This window comes from Pseudophryne corroboree, chromosome 2 (genome assembly GCF_028390025.1).
Source record: "Pseudophryne corroboree isolate aPseCor3 chromosome 2, aPseCor3.hap2, whole genome shotgun sequence".
Taxonomy (NCBI): Eukaryota; Metazoa; Chordata; class Amphibia; order Anura; family Myobatrachidae; genus Pseudophryne; species Pseudophryne corroboree.
This window is the reverse complement of record NC_086445.1, coordinates 167600824-167628508: the sequence shown is the minus strand read 5'-3', so window position 1 is coordinate 167628508 and position 27685 is coordinate 167600824. Positions and strand designations below refer to the sequence as shown.

General features: G+C 44.9%; 1 protein-coding gene across 2 annotated transcripts in view; it reads left to right on the top strand.

Annotated features, from left to right (window-relative positions):
- ARL11 (ADP ribosylation factor like GTPase 11) overlaps positions 1–27145 on the top strand; it is a 30607-nt gene extending 3462 nt beyond the window's left edge. The window contains exons 1-2 of one of the 2 annotated variants that reach the window (XM_063951972.1): positions 17423–17562; positions 24621–27145. In XM_063951972.1, the coding sequence (XP_063808042.1) occupies positions 24630–25175 (546 nt within the window). In that variant the 5' untranslated portion in view covers positions 17423–17562; positions 24621–24629 and the 3' untranslated portion in view covers positions 25176–27145. Of the gene's footprint in view, positions 1–17422; positions 17563–24620 lie in introns of those variants that run through there. The other variant, XM_063951973.1, reaches the window with a different exon arrangement.
- The last annotated feature ends 540 nt before the right edge of the window (positions 27146–27685 follow it).

The following is a 27685-nucleotide window of genomic DNA, read 5'->3' as shown; positions in this document are numbered from 1 at the left end:
TGGGGGGGCCGGCTTCTAGGGTATACCCAGGAATGGTTGAAGATCACTTCAGATGCCTGGGTATGGGAAGTCGTCACTCGAGGTTACGCCATAGCCTTCAAAAACCGACCCCCTCATCAATTTTGCCTGACAGACATCCCGTTGGACCAGACAAAGGCAAACACTCTGTATTCGGTGATACAGACCCTCCTGGATACAGGAGTCGTAGTACAGGTGTCTCTTGCGCAGAGGGGCCGGGGGTACTATTCTCCGCTGTTTCTAGTCCCGAAACCGAATGGGTCCTCCCGGCCCATTCTCAACCTCAAGGCATTGAACAGGTTTGTGAAGGTTTCCAAGTTCCGTATGGAAATCCTTCGCTCTATAGTTCTGGCCTTGGAACCTGGGGACTACATGGTCTCCCTGGACATACAGGATGCTTACCTGCATATTCCTATAACAGCGTTACATCAGCAATACCTGAGGTTTGCTATTGGCAACCTCCAGTACCAGTTTTGGGCGTTACCGTGAGTCTTCACCAAAGTCATGGCAGTGATGACGGTGGTACTCCGCCGTCAAGGGGTCTGCCGTATCTGGACGACTTGTTAATCCTGGCAAATTCCCCAGAACTTTTCCTACATCATCTAGATATGACGGTCCGGTTTCCACAAGCCCACGGGTGGCTCATCAACTGGAAGAAATCCTCCCTGATCCCTGCTCAGAGCATGGTGCATCTGGGAGCGCTATTGGACACTCACAACCAGAGGTTGTTCTTGTGTCAGGAGAAAGTCCTGAAGCTTCAGGACAGGATTCGTTGCTTCCTTTCTCGTCCGCAAGTGTCGATACATTCGGCGATGCAGGTGCTGGGCCTCATGGTATCAGCATTCAGCATGGTGGAGTATGCTCAATTCCATTCTCGCCCCCTCCAGAGGCTGATTCTAGCCAAGTGGGACGGCCTGCCTCACTGGATCAGGTCTCAAATGATCTCATTGACTCCGCAGGTCCGTCTGTCGCCGCTCTGGTGGCTCCAGGACCAACAATTGTGTAGGGGCCATCCCTTCTGGATATCCAACTGGGTCCTGTTGACTACAGATGCCAGTCTAAGAGGTTGGGGCGTGGTGCTGGAGCAACACTCCCTTCAGGGTCGGTGGACCAAGGAGGAGTCTCTCCTCTCAATCAACATTCTGGAATTGCGGGCGGTCTTCAATGCATTGAACCTAGCCCAGCATTTAATTCAGAACCGTCCTGTTCAAGTGCAGTCGGACAACGCCACCACAGTGGCTTACATAAATCATCAAGGCGGCACTCGAAGCCGTCTGGCAATGAAGGAAGTCTCACGGATTCTACATTGGGCGGAACGCCATCTACCGGCCATATCGGCAATCTTCAATCCGGGAGTCCTGAATTGGGAAGCGTACTTTCTCAGTCGTCAGGACATACATTCCGGCGAGTGGGTCCTCTATCCAGAAGTGTTTCAACTCCTAGTGGAAAAGTGGGGTCTTCCAGATGTAGATCTGATGGCATCTCGACACAATCACAAGGTTCCGGTCTTCGGAGCAAGGACAAGGGATCCCCAAGCAGCATTCGTGGATGCGCTGGCGGTGCCGTGGAGGTTTCGGCTGCCGTACGTGTTCCCTCCGGTGTCACTCCTGCCCAGGGTACTTCGGAAGTTCAAGCAAGAAAAAGGAATTCTGCTTCTCATAGCTCCAGCGTGGCCCAGACGGCACTGGTTCTCAGACCTGCAAGGCCTATCGTCAGAGCGTCCAATTCTACTTCCACAACGCCCAGACCTCCTCGTTCAGGGCCCCTGTGTCTACCAGGATCTAGCCCGGCTGTCTTTGACGGCGTGGCTCTTGAAGCTTCCGTCTTAAGGGCTAAAGGGTTTTCAGAGGCGGTCATTCAAACTATGTTGCGGGCCCGGAAACCGGCTTCTGCTCAGATTTACTATAGGGTCTGGCATTCTTACTTTGTTTGGTGCACACCTAACGATTATGACGCTTCCAAGTTTAGTATAGCCAAGTTGTTGGCTTTTCTTCAGCAGGGCTTGAACTTAGGCCTGCGTCGGGCCTCCCTCAAGGTTCATATTTCAGCCTTGTCGGTGTGGTTTCAGAGAAAAATTGCGACCTTACCTGATGTGCATATCTTTACTCAGGGTGTGTTGCGTATCCAACCTCCGTATGTCCTGCCTGTGGCTCCTTGGGACTTGTCGGTGGTTTTGGAGGCGTTACAAGAGTCTCCGTTTGAACCTCTTGGTTCAGCTGATCTTAAGTGGCTTTCCCTTAAGGTGGTGTTTCTGCTGGCTATTGCTTCAGCTAGAAGAGTGTCGGATTTGGGAGCCTTGTCCTGTACTTCCCCATATCTGATATTTCACCGTGACCGGGCGGTTCTGAGGACTCGTCCCGGATATTTACCTAAGGTGGTTTAACCAGGAGATTGTAGTTCCGGCACTTGTTTCTCCTGATCTTTCTCCCAAAGAGCGGTCTTTGGATGTGGTACGGGTTCTCCGTATCTATGTGAAGAGAACTGCTTCCATTAGGAAACCTGATTCTCTCTTTGTACTGTTTGGATTTCACAAATGGGGCTGGCCTGCTCACAAGCAGACTTTGGCCAGATGGATTAGAATGGTGATTGCACATGCTTATGTGAGGGCTGGTCGGTCGGCTCCTGCTCACATTACGGCCCATTCTACTTGGTCTGTTGGACCTTCTTGGGTGGCCCGCCGTGGTGCGACCCTTGAACAATTGTGCAAGGCGGCTACGTGTTCCTCTGTGAACACGTTCATAAGGTTCTATGCCTTCGATACTGCCACTTCCCAGGATGCTTCCTTTGGACGCCGGGTTCTTGTGCCCGCTACAGTGCGTCCCCTCCCATAAGGAACTGCTTTAGGACATCCCCAATGTCTATCCTTGTGGAGCCCAGTGTACCCCGCAGCAGAAAACGAGATTTATGGTAAGAACTTACCTTTGTTAAATCTCTTTCTGCGAAGTACACTCGGCTCCACAAGGCGCCCACCCTGACGCACTTAGTTTATTTGGGTTGGTATGGCATTAGCCGCTGACACTTCTCCTGTCGTGAGAGTGTGGTGTATGTGGCTACTAACCGTTGTCGTCTCTTTTCCTGCTACTGCATTGGGCTGGTTAACTAAAAACTGAGCTCCTGTGCAGGGAGGCGGGGTTATAGAGGAGGCGGCGCTGTGCATTCTGGGAACAGTCAAAGCTTTGAGCCTGTTGGTGCCTCAGATCAAGATCCTACTCTACACCCCAATGTCTATCCTTGTGGAGCCCAGTGTACTTCGCAGAAAGAGATTTAACAAAGGTAGGTTCTTACCATAAATCTCGTTTTTCCTTCCAACCTTGCCAAATCTTTAAAAATTCAGGAATAACCTAAAAATTAAATGGCAATAATGTAACAAAATCTTCTAGACCATGCCCAACAGGACTTACTGTTTTGCAAGCATTGAAGTTCTGTTGTATATCAAACCACTTAATAAGAACTATGATTCATTGTAAACTACAACCCAGAAAGAGCTTACTGATGCTTACCAAACTTTTAAATTCTCCCTGGCTGCTGGTAACAAGTCCAACTACTTGGATAAAAAGTTGCATTTTATAGTGCCGAGGTGCTCTAAAAGTTAGGTAATCGTTACACATGCCAGAGAGATTACCACTTTCACAAATATGACAGGAATACAGGTCATCTTCTTTACTAATTTGTACATAATGACTGACCTCCCATGGCTACTAAATCTTTGCTGAGGTTTGAGGTTACCTGTACTCATGATGGTAACACATTTTTGAGACCTTAAAGTCTATTTATGAATCAATTTATGCTCGGAGCCCCATTGATGATACTCCTAAGTCTTCTTTTGGGCGATTTTGTCTCTCCCCCAACAAATTTCCCCAGGCATCCTAATTACTCACTGCTCCTATTACTGTGGATGAAGTTATCAAAGGGTTAAAACACTGAAGTCATCTAAAGCATCAGGCCCTGGTGATCTCAGTGGGAAGTTTTACAAATGTCTCTCACCACAATCCTTGATACCCTTCAGTATTTAGTTCTCTTATTGATCTTCACACGTTACTGACTTATTTCAACTTGGCAATAATTAACGTTCTCCCAAAACCAGGACGAGATTTAGAACTACCAGGTTCTTATAGGCCAGTTTCAATTCTGGACACTGATATAAATTACTTACCAAAATCCTGGTTGAGAGACTTTAGTCCCATTTCTGACCCATGGTTCATTCAGGGTAGACATTCAATGGTAAATCTTAGAAAGGACGCTGATAAGGTGTTTGACCTCATTACTTCCTTAAGAGACAAACTTTCCTAGTCTGGAATATGTCCATATCATAGTGTTCAGGTGGTTCCATATAAATTTGCTCAATCAATTCTCCATTAAGAAATGCGGAATCAAAGTCCAGTTGATATAACAGCAGATTATGTAGTGTTGACAGTTCTGTATCAACTGCTGACTTCCACTCTGTCCAATCACTACTTGACTTTGCTTCCTGTATGTTTTGAGGTTCACAGTAAGCTATGTTTGCATACTCCTCACTATATTTCTTGTCTGGAATACCTTTGTTGCTCCTCGTGGAGCTTCTGTTCTCTGACTTGTTGTCTACTTTAAAACTCAGATTCATACATGCTTTCTACTGCCTGTACATCCAATAATACATTTTGTTGTTGCTCCACTGCTCCAGTTAGTGGTGCTGTCTCGGAGAATACCACATCTCTGGATTTAAGAAGACGTTTACTTGTAACATTCCAAAGTCTGTATCCTTTGCTTTCATCGCAGTATCCGAACATTATACATTCTATGGATTTTGGATCTAGCTTTCTCCTTTTCTCCTTTGGGATATGTGCAAAAGCTTTGCTCCCGAAGACACAAAGATGACTGATACTTGGCTTTTTTCTGGACCACACCTCTAGTGGTGTTTTACCTTTGACGGCCACTGTAGGTGCACAATTCTTTAGGTATACTGTAGTACAGTGGTAGCCAACCCTGGTCCTCGAGAGCTACCAACAGTTCACATTTTCCAGGTCTCCTCACAGTGAAGCAATTAGGTCCAACTGTGGATCTTTTAAAATGTGTCAGATAGTAATGACTAAACCTGTGCACCTGCTAGGTGTGCTGGAAAACGTGAACTGTTGGTAGCTCTCGAGGACCAGGGTTGGCTACTACTGCTGTAGTAGATACTGCTTCTGTCCAAAACTTATTTTCCAGACCAGCATCACTTAACATAGGGGGTGATTCAGACCTGATCGTAGCTGTGCCAAATTTAGCACAGCTACGATCATCCACACTGACATGCGGTGGGACGCCAAGAACAGGTCTAGTCCACCCCGCATGTCAGGCCCGGCCCCACTGCACAAGTACAAAAGCATTGCATAGCGGCAATGCTTTTGTACTTGAAGAGTAACTCCAAACCAGTGCAGCTCATGCATGCTGGCCGGGAGTTACTCGGCGTTGTGATGGTCGCAGCCTGCCCACCGCACGGTCTGACCACGCCTGCATTGGCCGGACTATGCCCACAAAATGGCCCGCCCAGCGACCGCCTCTGCCTGTCTATCAGGCAGAGAAGATCACTGGGCTACGACAGCCATCGGCTGTCTGGCATGCGCCAGCGCACTGCGGCACCGGTGCATGCGCACTGCGGCGGAGGTGCATACGCACTTCTGATCTGATCGCTGCACTGCGAGGAACGGCAGTGTGCGATCAGGTCAGAATGACCCCCATAGTCTGTGTTCTTTCAACAATTGTGCAGTTTGCCCACTCACTCATGCCATTCTGTTCTGGTGTGTAGGCAATTGTTAGCTGATGCTTTATGCCATATTACCTAAGGAATGCAGCTAAGACTTTGTTATCATACTCTCCACCGTTGTCTGAACACAGGATCTTTGGTTTCAGACCTGTCTGATTCTCCACCAGGTTTTTGTACTTCACAATTTTGTTGACATCTTAACTTTTCTCGAGAGTACACGTGTGTCATTCTTGTGGTGTCATCAATGAGAGTCATGAAATACCTGTAGCCACTGATTGATTCTTCTTCCATTGGACCACACACGTCTGTGTGCACTAGAGCTAACGGTGTCTCTGCTCAGTTAACTGACTGTGGAAATGGGTTGCAAGTTTGCCTTTTATGCAACTCTCACACATGGGTCTTTCAGTGTTGCTCACGGTGATCTCTGTTACCATTCCATCTAGCAGTTTTTGGACGTTCTCATAACCCAGATGACCAAAGTGTTTGTGCCACAGCTCCATTGACTGTTTTTCCTCAGTAGCCATCATTGCAGTACACTCCTCAGTGTCCAGGACATATACTTGGTTGCACCGGGTTGCTGAAGCAATGAGTCCCTCTTTTATTATGCACCGTACACTTGCCCTTCTGAAATTTTACTTTGTAGCCTTTTTTCTCTAGGACGCTGATAGCAATGCGATTACTTCATAAATCAGGCATGTACAACACATCTTGGATATCTGTAACAACTATCCCCCCCCCCCCCCAATTCTTAAATGTGTTGTGAATGTCCCAGCTTGTAATGCAGTAAGGACCTTATTTCCAATCCCTGTAACTGTAGTGGGAACACACTGTGTTAAAGAATTGAACCAGTGCTTATTGCAACTGAAATGTCTAGTGGCCCCCAAGTCCATTTACCAGCAATCCTTCATGTGACTGTCTGCTACATTCAGTGCTGACTCGTTTGGCTTGTCACGCTGCTTATGTGCACCACTGGAATTTCTCATCTTGCAATCTGAAGCTTTGGGGGTCATTCTGACCCGACCACAGCGTGCTTTCGCTTCCACAGCTGTGACCGGGTCACTACTGCACATGTGCGGGGGCCGTAATGCAACAAAGGGAACGACGAAAGCGATCACAGCGGTGATCATTTGAAGATAGACAGGCGGTGGGCATTCCTGGGCAGCAACACAGCGTTCAGACCAGTTTTCTGCGAGTGGTAAGAAAAACGCAGGCGTGACCAGGGTGGGTGTTTGACGTCAGAGCCAGGACCGAACAGGCTGAAAACGTCGCAGCTGGTAAGTATGTCTAGACCTACTTGGAAACTGCACAAATTGTTTTCCCATAGCAGGGCTGCACAAGTGAATGCAGCCTTGCTATGGGAAAAAACCCACCCCCATAGGTGGAGTATAGTTGATTGCATGGGCTGCAAAAAGCAGCTACGTGTGATCAACTCGGAATGACCCCCTTTATGTCCTATCTTGTGACATACAAAACACTTTACTTTGTGCTTTCTGGACTTTGTGCTCTTTGTGATCAAGGCAGAACCCTCAGCTATGGTATCGGCAGGAATACGTTCTTGGAACGGCAGCAACTTGGCTCTTACAATCTCCATTGTCAGTTTAGTGTCATTTGACTCTGACGCAACCACCAATAAATCACATTCTGGTGTCAGATTCTGTAACATAGCCATTGCGACTTCTTCCTCGTCCACCTGTGCACCCACAGATGCCAACTGCTGAGCTATCGACAATAACTTATCAATGTTATCTTTTATGTCTTTGCAGGCACTTAGTTTCGTTCCATATAGCATGCGTCTTAAACTTATCCTTCTCGTTAGACCTTTATCTACATATGCATTTTGCAGGGCTGTCCACATGTCCTTAGCTGACACTTTCCCACTGACTACTGATTCGACATGTTGCTTCACAGCTAAACCTATCGTCCTAATGGCTCTGTCTCCATCATCTGGGTTTGGACCTGCTCCTGGGTCTATAGTAACCTTTCACAACTTTTCCCACTTAAGCTGCATCGCCATGGCAAACTTCCATGTAGCATAGTTCTCTGAACCTTTCTGCTTAGCAAAGTTCATGTGTCCTGTATTATACATCCTTTCTGCATTTGTATAAAATGTTACTTTGAACTGTGTCAGTGTGATCAGGGGGTTAATCTTCAAGTACATACGGGTTTGGGCGCGGGACTGGGCCTATAACCTTTCAGTGTCTGCAGGCATCATCATTGTCAGTGTACTGTTACACACACACACACACACACACGCACACACACACTTATTTTTAAGAGTGATGCAGTGTATACTATACTATATTATTAGCTGGATTGTGTTACTGCAGGGCGCCTGGCTGATACGTACCACCTATCTGTCTACTAGAAAATAATTCTCATTATTATTGAAGTTGATCTACTGTTCCTGCTGCTGTGAAAAATGAAAACAAGAGTTGCAGCATATATCATATTAGCTGGGTTGTGTTACATAATACATACTGGGTGACTGGTTGATACATACCGCCGATCTTTCTACTAGAAAATAATAATAATAATAATAATAATTATTATTATTATTATTATTATTATTGAAGTTGACCAATTGTTCTCACCTTTTCTCATTGTACTATTGGATAATAAGTTATTTGAGTGTTGTGGTTAGAGTATGGTTTTAAATGTTTTTTAATATTGTAACTAAAATTATGGTATTTTAATTGAATTGCGCTCTCAGTTATAATTTTATTTTATTTGTCTTATTTTTACTCAAATCCTGACATTTGTTAAGGCATCTGCACCATTTCTGAAACCAAAGGTAGTAGAGGTAGGGACGTTAACTATCTAGGCGCCTTCTCCCTGTTACATCATTTGCAGCGAGTTCGTGCAAATTATTTATCAAAATTTGAATAATCCTGTAAAATAATAACAAGCATTCCAGCATCAGCTACCAGCAGTTTGATACCTTGTGAGCATATGAGGCTACTTCCCAAAAATGCAGAAAAACTGATGTTCATTAAAATTGATTACAAATTCTATAAGGAAGACCTTTGCCGTCAATTACAAGAAACAAAACTTCTTCTGTAACAGTGGATTCCAGTGGCATGAGCTAATATTGCACGATGATGATATTAACAACAGTAATTAGCATGATGATGAGTCTGACATGTTCCAAATTTGACAATGAATAACAACACTGTTAGCCACCTGAAGTCCATTGGTAGCTTAGTTTGTGGGGGCCCAAAGGAAAAGTACTTCAGCCACAAAAGTGTCAGTCCCTATCACTGAAGTGCTGGTTTGTTAAACTGTGCATGTCCTTTTTTTTTTTTACATCCATAGTTTTTATTAAAGGGAGGGGATACTGAAAGAAAAAACAAAAACAAAAAGGGCATTCAAGGGGGGAATAGAGATCAATTACAACAGAGCCATAAGAACATACAGGACTGAAACAGGAATTCACATGACACACATAACAAACTGAGCAATGTCATGGAATTTAAGAAAGGAGGACACCTACAGTATGAAGAGATTAGGTCGTATCAAGAAGCATTGCTGCCCCATTCCCATCTGTGGTAAATTTGTGCCAACTGAACCATTTGGCAAGCTGGGGATTGGCTGTGGAAGAGTAGAGAACTCCGAAGGTCTCCATTTGGAAGGCGTGATGGATTTTACAAATTACTTTTCAAAGGGGCGGAGGAGAAGAATACTTCCAGTGCTGCGCTATAGCTGCTCTAGTGTAGTGATGTGCCTCGGAAATTTTTCGTGTTTTGTGTTTTGGTTTTGGATTCGGTTCCGCGGCCGTGTTTTGGATTCGGACGTGTTTTGGTAAAACCTCCCTGAATTTTTTTTGTCGGCTTCGGGTGTGTTTTGGATTTGGGTGTTTTTTTACAAAAAAATCCTCAAAAACAGCTTAAATCATAGAATTTGGGGATCATTTTGATCCCATAGTATTATTAACCTCAATAACCATAATTTCCACTCATTTTCAGTCTATTCTGAACACCTCACACCTCACAATATTATTTTTAGTCCTAAAATTTGCACCGAGGTCGCTGGATACCTAAGCTAAGCGACACAAGTGGCCAACACAAACACCTGGCCCATCTAGGAGTGGCACTGCAGTGTCAGACAGGATGGCACTTCAAAAAAATAGTCCCCAAACAGCACATGATGCAAAGAAAAAAAGAGGCGCAATGAGGTAGCTGTGTGACTAAGCTAAGCGACCCAAGTGGCCGACACAAACACCTGGCCCATCTAGGAGTGGCACTGCAGTGTTAGACAGGATGGCACTTCAAAAAAATAGTCCCCAAACAGCACATGATGCAAAGAAAAAAAGAGGCGCAATGAGGTAGCTGTGTGACTAAGCTAAGCGACCCAAGTGGCCGACACAAACACCTGGCCCATCTAGGAGTGGCACTGCAGTGTCAGACAGGATGGCAGATTTAAAAAATAGTCCCCAAACAGCACATGATGCAAAGAAAAAAAGAGATGCACCAAGGTCGCTGGATGGCTAAGCTAAGCGACCCAAGTGGCCGACACAAACACCTGGCCCATCTAGGAGTGGCACTGCAGTGTCAGACAGGATGGCAGATTTAAAAAATAGTCCCCAAACAGCACATGATGCAAAGAAAAAAAGAGGCGCAATGAGGTAGCTGTGTGACTAAGCTAAGCGACACAAGTGGCCGACACAAACACCTGGCCCATCTAGGAGTGGCACTGCAGTGTCAGACAGGATGGCACTTCAAAAAAATAGTCCCCAAACAGCACATGATGCAAAGAAAAAAAGAGGCGCAATGAGGTAGCTGTGTGACTAAGCTATGCGACCCAAGTGGCCGACACATGATGCAAAGAAAAATGAAAGAAAAAAGAGGTGCAGGCATCGCAACCGACACAATTGGACTCTCCTTGGGGATTTGTGATTTAGAAGAACGCACAGTTCTTTGCTGTGCTTTTGCCATCTTAACTCTGTTAAGTTTTCTAGCAGGAGGATGAGTGCTTCCATCCTCATGTGAAGCTGAACCACTAGCCTTGAACATAGGCCAGGCCCTCAGCCGTTCCTTGCCACTCCGTGTCGTAAATGGCACATTGGCAAGTTTACGCTTCTCCTCAGACGATTTTGATTTAGATTTTTGGGTCATTTTACTGAGCTTTATTTTTTTGGATTTACCATGCTCTCCACTATGACATTGGGCATCGGCCTTGGCAGACGACGTTGATGGCATTTCATCGTCTCGGCCATGACTAGTGGCAGCAGCTTCAGCAGGAGGTGGAAGTGGATCTTGATCTTTCCCTATTTTACTCTCCACATTTTTGTTCTCCATTTTTTAGTGTGTGGAATTATATGCCAGTAATATATCAATAGCAATGGCCTACTACTATATATACTGCGCAAAACTGAAATGCACCACAGGTATGGATGGATAGTATACTTGACGACACAGAGGTAGGTAGAGCAGTGGCCTACTGTACCGTACTGCTATATATTATATACTGGTGGTCAGCAAACTGTGCAAAACTGAAATGCACCACAGGTATGGATGGATAGTATACTTGAGGACACAAAGGTAAGTAGAGCAGTGACCTACTGTACCGTACTGCTATATAGTATATACTGGTGGTCAGAAAACTGTGCAAAACTGAAATGCACCACAGGTATGGATGGATAGTATACTTGACGACACAGAGGTAGGTAGAGCAGTGGCCTACTGTACCATACTGCTATATATTATATACTGGTGGTCAGCAAACTGTGCAAAACAGAAATGCACCACAGGTATGGATGGATAGTATACTTGACGACACAGAGGTAGGTAGAGCAGTGGCCTACTGTACCGTACTGCTATAAAGTATATACTGGTGGTCAGCAAACTGTGCAAAACTGAAATGCACCACAGGTATGGATGGATAGTATACTTGACGAAACAGAGGTAGGTAGAGCAGTGGCCTACTGTACCGTACTGCTATATAGTATATACTGGTGGTCAGCAAACTGTGCAAAACTGAAATGCACCACAGGTATGGATGGATAGTATACTTGACGACACAAAGGTAGGTAGAGCATTAGCCAACTGTACCGTACTGCTATATAGTATATACTGGTGGTCAGCAAACTGTGCAAAACTGAAATGCACCACAGGTATGGATGGATAGTATACTTGACGACACAGAGGTAGGTAGAGCAGTGGCCTACTGTACCATACTGCTATATATTATATACTGGTGGTCAGCAAACTGTGCAAAACTGAAATGCACCACAGGTATGGATGGATAGTATACTTGACGACACAGAGGTAGGTAGAGCAGTGGCCTACTGTACCGTACTGCTATATATTATACACTGGTGGTCAGCAAACTGTGCAAAACTGAAATGCACCACAGGTATGGATGGATAGTATACTTGACGACACAGAGGTAGGTAGAGCAGTGGCCTACTGTACCGTACTGCTATATAGTATATACTGGTGTTCAGCAAACTGTGCAAAACTGAAATGCACCACAGGTATGGATGGATAGTATACTTGACAACACAGAGGTAGGTAGAGCAGTGGCCTACTGTACCGTACTGCTGTATAGTATATACTGGTGGTCAGAAAACTGTGCAAAACTGAAATACACCACAGGTATGGATGGATAGTATACTTGATGACACAGAGGTAGGTAGAGCAGTGGCCTACTGTACCGTACTGCTATGTATTATATACTGGTGGTCAGCAAACTGTGCAAAACTGAAATGCACCACAGGTATGGATGGATAGTATACTTGATGACACAGAGGTAGGTAGAGCAGTGGCCTACTGTACCGTACTGCTATATATTATATACTGGTGGTCAGCAAACTGTGCAAAACTGAAATGCACCACAGGTATGGATGGATAGTATACTTGACGACACAGAGGTAGGTAGAGCAGTGGCCTACTGTACCGTACTGCTATAAAGTATATACTGGTGGTCAGCAAACTGTGCAAAACTGAAATGCACCACAAGTATGGATGGATAGTATACTTGACGACACAGAGGTAGGTAGAGCAGTGGACTACTGTACCGTACTGCTATATATATAGTTATACTGGTGGTCAGCAAACTGTGCAAAACTGAAATGCACCACAGGTATGGATGGATAGTATACTTGACGACACAGAGGTAGGTAGAGCAGTGGCCTTCTGTACCGTACTGCTATATAGTATATACTGGTGGTCAGCAAACTGCAAAACTGAAATGCACCACAGGTATGGATGGATAGTATACTTGACGACACAGAGGTAGGTAGAGCAGTGGACTACTGTACTGCTATATATATAGTTATACTGGTGGTCAGCAAAATTCTGCACTGTCCTCCTACTATATACTACAATGCAGCACAGATATGGAGCGTTTTTCAGACAGAGAACGTATAATACTGGTGGTCACTGGTCACTGGTCAGCAAAACTCTGCACTGTCCTCCTACTATATAATACTGCTGTTCCCCAGTCCCCACAATAAAGCAATTAGCACACTGAGCACAGATATTTGCAGCACACTGAGCACAGTCAGATATGGAGCGTTTTTCAGGCAGAGAACGTAGATATTTGCACTTGCAGCACACTGAGCACAGATATTTGCAGCACACTGAGCACAGATATTTGCAGCACAATTTGCAGCCCACTGAACATAGAAACTGAGAGGACGCCAGCCACGTCCTCTCACGATCATCTCCAATGCACGAGTGAAAAATGGCGGCGACGCGCGGCTCCTTATATAGAATACGAATCTCGCAAGAATCCGACCGCGGGATTATGACGTTCGGGTGCGCTCGGGTTAACCGAGCAAGGCGGGAGGATCCGAGTCTGCCTCGGACCCGTGTAAAATGGGTGAAGTTCGGGGGGTTCGGATCCCGAGGATCCGAACCCGCTCATCACTACTCTAGTGGCAATCAGAATATGACCCAGAACATAGCGATCTGAACTGGTGAGGTCTGAATGGTACACGTGAAGTAAAGCTAAGACAAGGAACTCAAGTCCATGTCCATTTAAAAAAAAACAATATAAGGGTGGCTGGAAGCACAATTCCATTGTGCACCACTTTTCTTTTCATTATGGGCTGAATTTTTGGTGCGCATTGGTATTATCCCTTATACTCAGAACTCTGATGTACCTCATAAATGTACTACAGTAGTGTGTTACACAATTAGAAAGTGTGTGTGCCTGTGTGTGGGTGAGGGGGGGGGGGTATGGCCAACAGGTCAGCCTCATATTTGTTAGTGTAAAGGTGGGTACACACTAGTAGATGTATCTGCAGATATATCTATGGACGGATCGGGCAGTGTGCTGTGCATACACACTGCCCGATCCGTCGGGGACTGATGTAATCAACTGGGTGGGCGTGTACACAGGCCCGCCCAGTTCAGCTGTCAATCACCGCCGGCCGCCGCAGCATGTAAACGGGCGGTCGGCTGACCGCCGTACACACACAGCGATGCGCCAATATATCGGTAGATATATTGGCCGTCGGCTGTGCTGCGGGGCCGACGCGATACGTCTGTGAACTACGGAGTTCACAGACGTATCGGCCATACACACTGGCCGACGGACCCGTGATATATCGGCCGTTCAAGAGAACGGCCGATATATCGGCCAGTGTGTACGGGCCTTTAGATAGGCTGATTTGGAGTTTGCAGCTCTGCAGTGCAACTTCATTTCTTGAATACAATTTTTATAGCCCAGGATTCCCAACAACAATAACAAAGGTTGACACTTAAATGAGATGCCAATAAAATTAAGTTGCACATTTTCTAAATTAATTCATCAATTTTGGTCAGTCAGTCAATCAATCAATCAATCAATCAATCAATCCTTTATCTGCCTGCCACTATAAACTTCACATCCATTTCACTGTACTGCCCTGGGGCCTCTTCTTGATTAAAGAAAACATTCTTTCTATGGGGTTGTATAGTTTATTAAACCTCCATCCTGTCTGCCACTGCTGTGCTGCAATGTTTCATAGATGTGCTATATTCTTTTAAAGTAACTGCCGTGTGTTTGTGCTGCTGCTCTGTCGCTTCATTTAGCCAGCCAGCTCTCTGCAGCCTTTGGCCAATATTGGTGAACAATATCGAGAGCTGTGAGGTGGTCCAAATTGACTGCAGATACTGGAAATTAATGTTATTGAGGTTAATAATGTTGGCAGAGTATAGCGGATTGCCTGGTGCAGTGACGTCAGTTCACACACTTGATGAACTTAAACAGTAATGCAGGTTTATTCAGTAAACACACAGGTGACTCGGATGCATTATTGATATAGGTAATTGGGCCCCTTATATCATACAAAGTAACACAGCAGTGGTAGTGATTGTGTGGCTGCGGCATCCCAGCAGAAGTTATCTCCCGGTGGAAAGGGACGGAGGACTGCACAGCCGTGCAGTCTGACTCCCTCTGTAGAGAAGATGCGGCGCCAGGCTCTGCGGTAGCTCCGGAGCTGCGATACATGCAAGGAACGCTGTAAGTCTCTGTTACTGAGCTCCGCTCCCGGTCTCAGCTCTGCACGCTTACACTCACTTTCTAAGATGGAGGATCAGAGCATACATCACACATAGCTCCACCTCAGAGAGACACTGGCACAAGGGGATTAACACTAGGGGATGCGCCCATAGACTTCTATGTAGAAGGGGACAGGCACAGGGCGCATCATATACTAACAAATAATACCAAATTAACAAAAATATATCTATGCCCTGGTCGCCCTTGCAGGACTGGCAGAAGGGGACGCTGCTGGCCAGGGCAGTTTAAACAGTATACCGTCAGTCGCTGAACATGGACCTTCATTGCAGCAATCATCGCACAGAATAAGTAACTACAGGGCTGGTCTTGTTTTGCACAAAATGGTTTTGTACCACTCAGCTGCACAGGCATTCGCACACTTGCAAAGCGAAAATACACTCCCCTGTGGGCGGCGATTATGCATTTGCACGGCTGCTAAAAGTAGCTAGCGAGCGATCAACTTGGAATGACCCCCACTATGCGGAGTAAGGCGTACAATGGGCACACTGTGCGGAGTAAGGCGTACAATGGGCACACTGTGCGGAGTAAGGCATACAATAGGCACATTTTGCGGAGTAAAGTGTACAATGGGCACACTGTGCGGCGTAAGGTGTACAATGGGCACACTGTGCGGAGTAAGGTGTACAATGGGCACACTGTGCCGAGTAAGGTGTACAATGGGCACACTGTGTGGAGTAAGGCGTACAATGGGCACACTGTGCGAAGTAAGGTGTACAATGAGCACACTGTGCAGAGTAAGGCGTACAATGGGCACACTGTGCGGAGTAAGGCATACAATGGGCACACTGTGCGGAATGAGGCGTACAATGGGCACACTGTGCGGAGTAAGGCGTACAATGAGCACACTGTGCGGAGTAAGGCGTACAATGGGCACACTGTGCGGGGTAAGGCATACAATGAGCACACTGTGCGGAGTAAGGCATACAATGGGCACACTGTGTGGAGTAAGGCGTACGATGGGCACACTGTGCGGAGTAAGGTGTATAATGGGCACCCTGTGCGGAGTAAGGTGTATATGGGGTAGTACTGCTGTGCGGAGTAAGGTGTATAATGGGCACACACTGCGGAGTAAGATGTACAATGGGCACACTGTGCAGAGTAAGGTATACAATGGGCACTCTGTGCAGAGTAAGGTATACAATGGGCACCCTGTGCGGAGTAAGGTGTATAATGGGCACACTGTGCGGAGTAAGGTGTATAATGGGACCACTGTGCGGAGTAAGGTGTACTATGTGGACACTGTGCGGAGTAAGGCGTATATGGGGTAGTACTGCTGTGCGGAGTAAGGTGTACAATGGGCACACTGTGCAGAGTAAGGTGTATAATGGGCACACTCTGCGGAGTAAGATGTACAATGGGCACACTGTGCAGAGTAAGGTATACAATGGGCACTCTGTGCAGAGTAAGGTATACAATGGGCACCCTGTGCGGAGTAAGATGTACAATGGGCACACTGTGCAGAGTAAGGTATACAATGGGCACACTGTGCGGAGTAAGGTGTACTATGTGCACCCTGTGCGGAGTAAGGTGTACAATGGGCACACTGTGCGGAGTAAGGTGTATAATGGGACCACTGTGCGGAGTAAGGTGTACTATGTGGACACTGTGCGGAGTAAGGCGTACAGTGGGCACCCTGTGCGGAGTAAGGTGTATAATGGGCACACTGTGCGGAGTAATGTACGGCAGGCCAATCTAGCAGCAGCGATACCGATGCACGGGGCTGCGCATCGCTATCGCTGTAAGGGCTACACACGGAGCGATCAGTCTTATATTCTAAGCAATCTAGTCAGATTGCTTAGAATATCGCTTTAGTATGATCATGCTGGTCTTAAACCTTTAAAAGACCCCCTTCATTTGCCCTCAAAAGAACAAAGAAGTGTCAAAAAGACAATTACCAATGCGCAGAAAAATAAATGCGCTTAACTACGGCTGCTTAGCTACAATGAGTGACTGAGAAACCAAACAGGAAGGTTGTTCTCACCTACAACCTAGAAACTGTTTGACTTTCCATGTCATTGTTATTTCATTTGACAAACCTGTTTGGAGAAGTCTGATGCATGATGCATCTAGGAAGTTCAGGAACTCTTATGCACTGACACAACATGCAAATAACCAAGCCATGCAGCAATATGATTGGATGAGGCGGGGACAGCAGTTCCGGAGTACAACTGAGTTGCCTTATCCTACAGTTACTTCTGCTTTGTGATGAAACGCAAATTCTCCGCTCAGAGTTTTGGTGGTAAGAATGAAAGGAGAAACGATATGAAACATGAAGTTTTACCATTTCCAGTAAAGGATTAGAGACTGAATTACAGGTAAGATATAGTGGATAAGATATGTATGTCCAGTGATCATGTAATGACAGATAGTGGTTTACCTGTGTGAAACTTCCAACAGTTTTTGGTATGATGTTTTAATAGATCCTGTATACCAGGCTTTGGCAACCTGCAGATGTCAAACTTTTATGGAACTAAAAGTCCCAGCATACTATCTGCCAAGTGCACGTAACCTTTTGTGGAACTATAATCCTTGCCAAGTAGTACATGCTGGGGCTTGCAGTTACACAACAGCCTCTGATGTATGCATTAATGCTATGATTTTACAAGCTTCAATTACGGAAGTAAACCTGCCATGTGTCAGTGGATACAGACCAGAAGTAAAATAAGTATCTTCCATTTATATAGAACAGTGTTTCTCAAACGCGATCTTTAGGATCTTTTAAAATGTGTCAGTCAGTAATGATTACACCTGTGCACCAGCTGGGTGGCCTGGAAAACGTGAGCTGCTAAGGGTTCTGGGGATCAAGTTTGAGAACCACTGACATACAGTATATAATAATCGAGAATTGTATTTCGTGAGATGGACAGGCGCCCACTCTCTACCTATCCCCAACACCTGCACTCACTGCTATGGCAGAGAGCAGTAGAGGAGCACCCTGCGCAGACACAGACAAATAATACAATAAATAAATAAATATATATATATATATATATATATATATATATATATATATTTATATATAACCAATTTACGCTCCGGCACTCGGCACTGCCCCTTGACTTGCTTAGGTGCCTTCCTCCCGGGGTACGAACCCTTGCATAGATTCAGAAGAAAGAAATGAGGCGGCACTCGGAGTCTTGAAAATTTACAAAACGTGTAATAGTGCGGATCATTTTCTTTCTTCTGAATATATATATATATATATATATATATATATATATATAGAGGCACAGGACCGGCACTCCACTTCTGATGTCTTACCACGCTGGTACCTTCACATATACAGCCGTATATAAATAAATTATCATCAGTGCAGCACTCAGCAATAATTAATACACTGGAGACTGATTAACAGTAATCAATTACTGGTAATCAGTCTCCAGAGTATTATTTATTGCTGAGTGCCATACTCTGGGATTTCAAAGGCATGTCATCATGAAATATATATTTTTGTGTACAAAATTATTGTTATTTTGTTTAATTTAATTAACGTTGGTGGCCAGTTTTATTTTTTTATTATTGTTTTGGAATGAGGTCTTATGGGTACTACCAAAGGTATAGATTACTACATGTCTTTGGAAGACAATTTATTACACATATACTGCATACATTGTTAAAATGCATAATAAAGCAATATGTGTGCATTAAACCTCATTAAGGGCCTAATTCAGACCTCATCACTCGCTAGCTATTTTTTGCAGCGCTGTGATCCGATAGTCGCCGCCTATAGGGGAGTGTATCTTTGCTTTGCAAGTGTACGAACGCATGTGCAGCCGAGCAGTACAAAAAAGTTTTGTGCAGTTTCTGAGTTGCCCAGAACTTACTCAGCCGCTGCAATCACTTCAGCCTGTCCGGGGCCGGAATTGACGTCAGATACCTGCATTGCAAACTCTTGGACATGCCTGCATTTTTCCAACCACTCCCAGAAAATGGTCAGTTGCCACCCACAAACTCCCTCTTCCTGTCAATCTCCTTGCGATCGGCTGTGTGAATGGATTCTTCGTTAAATCTGTCACTCAGCAACGATCCACTTTGCACCCGTACGACCAGGGCCGTCTTTTCGTATGGGCTCAATGGGCTCTTGCCCAAGGGCCCCAGGAGTAAAAGGGACCTAAGTTGATAGCTGAGGGTCCCCTCTTTCCAGGGGTACCAGATTTTTGAAAATCGGCCCTGGGGAACCGGAGATATCCGACTTCAAAGCAGTGGTCCCCATCCAAGCCTGTTAATTGTTTTTCCCAGCCAGATATCTCGGGTTCTGTCTGACTTAGAGTATTTCTTAGGGTATACCCCAAAAGCTGGGACTCTCCTTTTTCAGTTGCCACTGGCAGCTGGTCTCTACTATGCCCAGAACCAGAGATATCAGCCTTCAAGCAGCTGGTCCTTGCTCCAGCTCCACACGCCTGGTATGCAGTTTTATATTTTTGTTGGTGGATTGCTCTGGTTACTGAAGTCTGATCCCCAAGTCCCCAGAACCTCCTGAAAGGTGGGACTCTCTAGTTTTGTTTATCCCATTAAAGCTAAGAAATCTATTTCCAGGAACTGGAGATATCTGCAGTAAAGCAAGCTGCCCTCCCACCGGAAAATGATGAATATTTAGCCCACTCCACTATTCACCCCTCCCCTGTGTATTAAACACCCCCTATCACCCTGGAAGTTATGTACCAGGGCCCCTTCATTCAGCACAATGTCCCCTTCTACAGTTTAGTGTTCTCCTTCCCGCCCCATCTGTGCAGTAAAGGAGTAATTAGCAGAAATAATTTCTCCAGGTCCTACATGCTGAGCAAAGATCGAACCCCCCTTCCCCCCTGCGGAACATCAAAGCTACCACTGATAGCACCCCCCACCCCTACCGCTGATGGGTGGGTAGGGGCCCCAGTGCATTGCTGTGCCCAGGGGCCTACGCTACTGTTAAGACGGCTCTGCATACGACACGCCTGCGCATTGCGGTGCATACGCATGCGCAGTTTGGATCTGATCGCAGCGCAGCGAAAAAAAACTAGCGTGCGATCAGGTTTGAATGACCCCCTACATCTCATCACCTATTCCCAGACTTTACTGCATATTTAGTACAGGTATGATTTTTATGGGGATCATACAGGATTGGCAAAAATGTCCAACAAACATATCACGTCTCTCAGCAGTCCCTATTTGACGGGACTGTCTCACCATTCCTGCAGTTGCTACCTGTGTCCCAACTGCTAGGAACTTGGGTGGTATATCCCACTCACCATGATGAGACTTAAGGGCAGATGTACTAAGCCTTGGAGAGTGATAAAGTGGAGCGAGATAAACTACCAACCAATCAGCTCTTAACTATAATTTTCCAAACAGCTTGCAACATGGAAGTTGAGCTGATTGGCTTGTACGTTATCGCTTTCCACTTTACCTCTCTCCAAGGCTCAGAGCATCTCCCCCATAAGGGTATATTTACTAAAGTGTGGGTTTATGAAAGCGGAGATGTAGATTCTATTTATTATTTATCTAGCACCTACTAGAAGATAATAACTAGAATCTGATAGGTTACTATGAGCAACAACTCCACTCATAATAAACCAGCACTTTAGTATATAATATATACCCCTTGCTCTGTGTTAGCCGAGAGTTTATAAAACAAAACGTTCTTTGTCACTTTATGAGTACCTATAAAAACGAACTTTAAATACTGTAGCCTTATAGTCCCTTCAGTCAAGTCATAGACGGTTGTAATCTCTGAGTAACCACACTAAAAAAACCTTTATCGTTTAATGACAGAGGATAAATGTGAAGAGATGATGAGCACCACCATTCTTGCCATGATATGTATTCTGTAAAGGAACCTGAGGATACTGTCGCTAACAATAAGGCATTGTGTGTTTCAGGGTCATAACTCCTTATTAACAAAGTTGTAGCCTTCAAGTCACATGTGTGAAAGTTAAAGATTAATAAAGTCACAATCTGACTGCTTTATGGCATACATTACAGAAGTAATAACTGTAACAAAAGTATGAGGAAAGTCTGTAATTTTTATACCATCCTGCAATGTCCACAGTTCTGTAATGAGTCATACTCTTGCTGAGCGATTATGAATACCTGGATATAAAATGCTAGGCTACAGATGAAAACAGTCCAAACTGATAAATAAAATTATCATCTTCCCTCTCTGCCTACAAAGGTATGGCATGTACCTGCCCAAGTCTTTATTAACCCTATAAGGGTTTGCTTGACTCAGACTTATAACCATCATAGCCAAAGTAAGCAAATGGAAGGTTTTAAGTAATTACACAGTATTTCTTAGCCAAATTAGTAATACTCTAGGCACAGTTACCAATAGCATCACAACTGTACAGGGCTGCATTTATCACTAGGAGACAGAACTGAGCTTTCTAAGAACATATTATCCCAACTCATGTTAAGACGCCTGTCTCTTCTTGCTGGCAGTTGTTCTATGGTCTAGTGTGCTGATTGAATGCTTAGATCCACACATAGCAGCAGACTTGGCAGGAGATGCTGCTACTATGTGACACCCCCTGTGTAGTATGCCATCATTTGTGTAGACATTTTTGGTACTGGGCTTGGCCACGGCTCTCCGATATAGCCACTCGCCTCCCAGTACTCAGGCTTATCCCTGCTCTTGACTGCCCACATGCCCTCTAAGGCTACAGCCACACATAGCGGCCAAGCCTGCATAGGCGCCCATGTGCAGTCTCCTTCCGGCCAAGCGGGTCCCACTGAATGGGACCCGCTTGGCCGCTATGTATGGCCGTTGCCTAAAACCTCCACCAGATGTCCACTTGACTTCCCCTACATGCCTATATACCACTTAAATGCCCATCAGACAATCCCATATGCCCCCTTATATGCCTATCAGACCTCCTCCAAGCCATCAGACATCCCCTCATGACCTTTAAATGGCAATCAATCTTACCCACATGCCCATTAGACCTTCTCCACACTATTGTTTTTGAAACTTGTAGGACAGTCCAGCATTTGTCACTAAACTACCTGGTTCTGCAGTATACTGATATATCCCAGCACAGGCTTGTGTAGAATGAGAGCTGCTATCTGCTGCAGGCTATCCCTGTTCTCTGCATTTCCACTACTGGTCACTGGGATAGCTGTACACAGTATATATATATATATATATATATATATCTCCTATAGCATGGATACATACAGTATATCCTGCACCCTACCAGTCTTGTCATTCATGGACCAGCTTACTCATCTTGTTAGAAACATGTAACAACCACATGACATCACGGAACGCTAACCCACTGGAGTGCATGGATGCAATGACAGAAAACCTGACTTTGGGGCAGACTTTTTTCCAGAAGAACATTTATCCTTCTGGTTTTTATCTGGTATTAGAGCATTATACTGTAAGCAATGCAAGTATTTTGAATAAATGAAATACAAACAGACCAGACTATACAAATTCCTAGAGCGACTGGAGTGTGACCATAGTACTGTGACAAAATGTGGCACTTATTAAATGATGTAACTGGCACAGACTGCTATACTTGTATAAGGGGACTGTCCTTCCTGACCAGCTTGTTGCATCACAGGTCAGCCCATGTCATTTACTAATGCTGCAAATCCCTTATATTGGTGTTCACATTTTACCAATCCTATTGACCTATGATCCCCTAATATGACAGCAGACATGAGTTGGGTGGGCTGTAACGACAACATGCTAATACTAACATTGTACATGAAGAAATGTTGATTTCCTCCAGTAAAAAAACTGTCCCTCAGCCTGCATACAGCAACCATAAATGCCTCCTCAAATGCCACTTACATGCCCATCAGCCCTTTCCACGTGCCACCAGAACTCCCACACGTCTGATTTCTTGTATTTACCAATGAGATTCCCCCATAAGCCTCTCACATCTACCCACTGTCAGCCTGGAGCATGAAGGGCCCACCGGACGAATGCAGTGGTAGGAGCCCATGTTTAGGAGTATGGCCAACTGCCACAGAGATTTGACTAACCATTAGAGAGGGCATTGGCTGGGCACCTTGATAAATATATATGGTAAATATTGCTAGTGCATTCATAACAATGTACCAAATTACTAACACCAATGCACTTATAAAATACACCATAGTCCTGTGAAGTATAAGGTAACATATGTATAGTGTATAACTCAAGAGCACAGTCTGGAACCTGGATGAAGTGCCAGATAATTAGCTCCTGTCATCTCTGTCCACTTTTTCTCTCTCCAAGGCTTAGTAAACAGACCCCATAAAGCAGGATTTGACAAATTTTTCTAAAATCTGGGAGCCAGGATGAAAGTGTAGAAGCCAGCCCCCCCCCCCCCCCCCCACCAGAAACTCCCCACCCCCATATGATTCCCCTGTGCAGTTACTCCCCGGGCAAATAACACCCCCACAACTACCACCAGCACACTCCCCCCACCCCCGGCTATATTGATGGGCAGATAACCCCCACGGGCAACTAACCACCATGGCCACAGAACGAAGGGGGTGCCCCATGACATACTACACCTCCCCAGCCACCCCCGCCAGGAAAACAATACCCCTCCTTCCTGTGGCAACATTGTCACTTCCTCTGAAGCCGCAATCCTTGGGCCACGCATAGACCTTCTTACCGGACAGCTCTATGCAGCCAGACAGCAGACAGCACAGGCTGGGACGGACAGGAGATGTCAGCGCAGGCCGGGACGGACAGGCACAGCAGTCATAAAAGGCTGGGACAGACACTTAGTACATGCACTCCTGTGTATGATATGGCCGCCAAGATACAGACACCAACGAATCTCTGCTGGGCCTGATGAGGATCCGCTTCCTCCCTCCCTGCATAATCTGGTTGCCAGGCAGCAAAATCTAGGGGCCATGGCGACCTGGTCCGTGAGATTTGTCAAGCAATGTCATAAAGTGTTATTTAATATACCCATATAGAATTCACTCTATAACATGTTAATATGTTTTAATTAAATCAAACATACAAATAAACCAAATAAAAAGATCCAATTTGAAGTTAATATGAAACTATAAAAGCATTTGTACATTTCCATATGTTGACATTGATATTCAATTCTGGAGTGGTACATGTGGGTAAATTAGTCCTCTTTTTCGGAATCTATGATCCCGGTCTTTTGATGGAGGTGTCCTGAGTACGTGATGGATGGGAATCCAGTTCTTGGAGTCTTACAGTATCACAGTATGACAATGCCATCTTCTTGTTTCTGGAAACTGTAGAGCTATGAATGAGATGCCTTATTTGAAAGGAGTAGAGATGTCAGGCTGCTTGCTTCGGACAAAAGTCCATGGCTATAAAACGCATCAAGCTCTGCATGCTTGTTACATTTGCAGTGCCTTTGTTATTTACAAGAGAGTGGTTATATTAACTTTATAAATGTTTATCTTTTAGAACTTCATCATGGGAGGACAAAATTCTAAACCTGTTCACAAGAAGCAAGCACGGGTAGTTATGATGGGTCTTGACTTTTCTGGAAAATCAACTATTCTGTATAAACTTAAAATGAATCAAACAGTGGAGACCTTTCCAACTGTCGGATTCAACGTGGAGTCTCTAGAAATGGCCAAAAATGTCTTTGTAACAGTGTGGGATGTGGGAGGTCAAGACAAACTGCGATCCAACTGGAAAGAGTACTTAGAAGATACAGACATTCTCATCTTTGTTGTTGACAGTTCTGATAAGCCCAGAATACCGGATGCTACGGCAGAACTACTGACTATACTGAATAATGAAAATATGGCTGGAGTTCCATTTTTGGTTTTGGCCAACAAGAAGGATGCACCTGATGCCCTATCCACCAAGGAGCTTGTCAAAGTTCTAAAACTGGAGAATTATGATGATAGACCATGGGAAATACAAGCCTGTAGCGCTTATACTGGAGAAGGTTTGGCTGAGGCGGTGAACGCAGTCCTACGTCTATTAAAGAGACATGAGACCCAAAAATGATTCTTAGGAATTTTTGGTCCATAATTTGTATGCAAAACATCTTTCAAAGTGGATTAATAATTCCAAGGTTGTTTACATGTCATGTTATTTAAATGTTTCGTCAGAGGATGAGAACATCTAGGGTCATTTGCTAAGTACATTTGTATGTAACTGTTTTTACTGCAATCAGATGAGCACGCTTTGTAAGGGTACAAAGTGGGACCAATTCATGTTATCAAAATGCAAATAGTAATGTCAGTCACATGAAATGAAAATTACTGTACTCTGCCTTCTAGTAAATGTCAATGATTTTCTTGGTTCTAAACTGAAATAGAGCAGCAACAATATAAAAAAATGTTGTCTGTAGTTGACTAGGTGGGACACGGGCATTTGCAGATTTTGCAGATACAGGATTTATATAAGAGAGACCAGGGCTGTTTCTAGCCAATTTGGCTCCCAGTGCGAGATTTAAAAATGCGCCCCCTCATGACATAAAAAAAATGTGCCCCCTCCCCCCCCACACCTAGATAAAAAAAAAACTTGCACGCACCCGGCAAGGGGGCTTGGCCTCATTTAAATGGGTGTGGCCTCATTTAAATGGGTGTGGCCTCGTCTGAAAAGACTACCTCACAATCCAGTTTTTGACCCTGCTCCAACAGATCACGACCACCACAGGAAAAAAAAATTCTACCATATTAAGCCCCACACAGTAATGCCCCCTGCACCATATTATACCACACACTGCAATGCCCTTGATACATTAAATCCCCACACTACGGCAGGCAAGAGTCCCCATTTCACACATTACGACAGGTGTCCCCATTTTACACATTGAGAGAGAGAGAGAGAGAATACTTACAGAGGCGATTACCGCTCTTCGGCCCGCCTCACCAGTCGCTCCTCGTGCCGGCCTTTCCCTCTTCCTAACTTGGATCCCCCTCTGTACTCCGCTCGGGGGGGGGGGGGGGTTCGCGGAGTGATGGGGTTGCGTCGTGACGTAACAACACAACCGCGTCATTCCGTGAAACTCCGCCCCCCGAGCGGGTTACTCGGGGAGAAATAAGAGGGGGAAGCAGGGAGCCACAGTTAGTGCCGCGGCGGGCGCCCAGCGCGGTTGCACTGCTCGCCTGCCCGAAGAAACGGCCCTGAGAGAGACAAGAAGAGAGAAGCAGAGGGTTAACTAAACAGATGGATGCAATGTTGATGTCAAACGCAGTGGACTTATTTTTTGCATCTAAGTCGCACTGCACACAACCACTGCTTACGGAATTGCAACTGTGACGGTATTTGCAACAATCTCTGAATCAGGCATTATGTTCCACTAATAATAACTAGCAAATACTGTAATTCTGCTGCTGCCGAACCTGAAACAGACCCATATAGAAGGTCATAGTAACTGTACACTCTAACAAACACGCACCCTGCACTTCTTGTTTTAACTATGTAAAATTGTTCTTTTTATTTATGTAAAGCTGTTTACATTTATATATGTGAACATTTCATTGTTAATAATAATAATAATAATAATTACATTTTATAAATATTTTATTTTAAGAGATGTACAGTGGGAACAGCTGCATGGATTCTTTTTAGTGGTTTAGGGGTCTATTCATGAAGCAGCGTAGAGAAGTGAGCCAGTGGAGTAGTTGGCCATGGCAACCAATCAGTGATGAGGTAACATTTATAAAATGCATTCTATAAAATTATACGTAGCAGCTGATTGGTTGCCATGGGCAACTTCTTCACTGGCTCACTTCTCCACACTTTCACTGCTTCATGAATAGACCCCTTAATCCTGAACCCAAACTGTGTTTCCCAGAAATATGCCAGTAAATTGTTGGCGAATGAACTTGGTTTCGGATTTGCTGCTATGTAGTTCACCTCTTTTCTGTCTTCTCCCTCATCCTCGTTTGATATTTTAAAAACCTGGGTGTGTAGGAATGACCAATCATGTTTGACATGCTTGAAAAAAATAAAACTTTTAACAGGAACCTTTGCCTTGTGGATATTAGTCAGGCAGCATTAGTATTAGTCATAGTGGGCCTTATTCCATTTTGTTTTTGTGTTTAACCCCTGCAAAAAAAGAGAGGGGCTTCAAGTCTATTTCTATGTAAACGGGGGGAAGGGACAGAGGATACAGTAAAGAAGATGACAAAGTGATTGCAGAATTCACTGGTCTTGTCTGCTCTTGAATACCAAAACTTTATTAGACACTGAGATCAGACACTACCTGTCAACCTTTTGTACCTGTCATCCTTAATGCATATCGACCATATCATCGGCTATTGACTGTCACCTATCATTGCATACCAAAGTAGGGAAATAGTAGGATTTATTCACAATAACTATAAATTATTATACTCAATAATTGCACATTTTCCACTATTTCACGCTACACGTGATTACACAGTAAAGAATAACCTAAGTAGTATCACCTGTGATAGCTACTCATCTGGCTTCCTTTTATGATTGAGCCCAAGCTACCCAGACAGCACACTAATAACAGACCCCCCCCCATTAAGTGTCAGTGG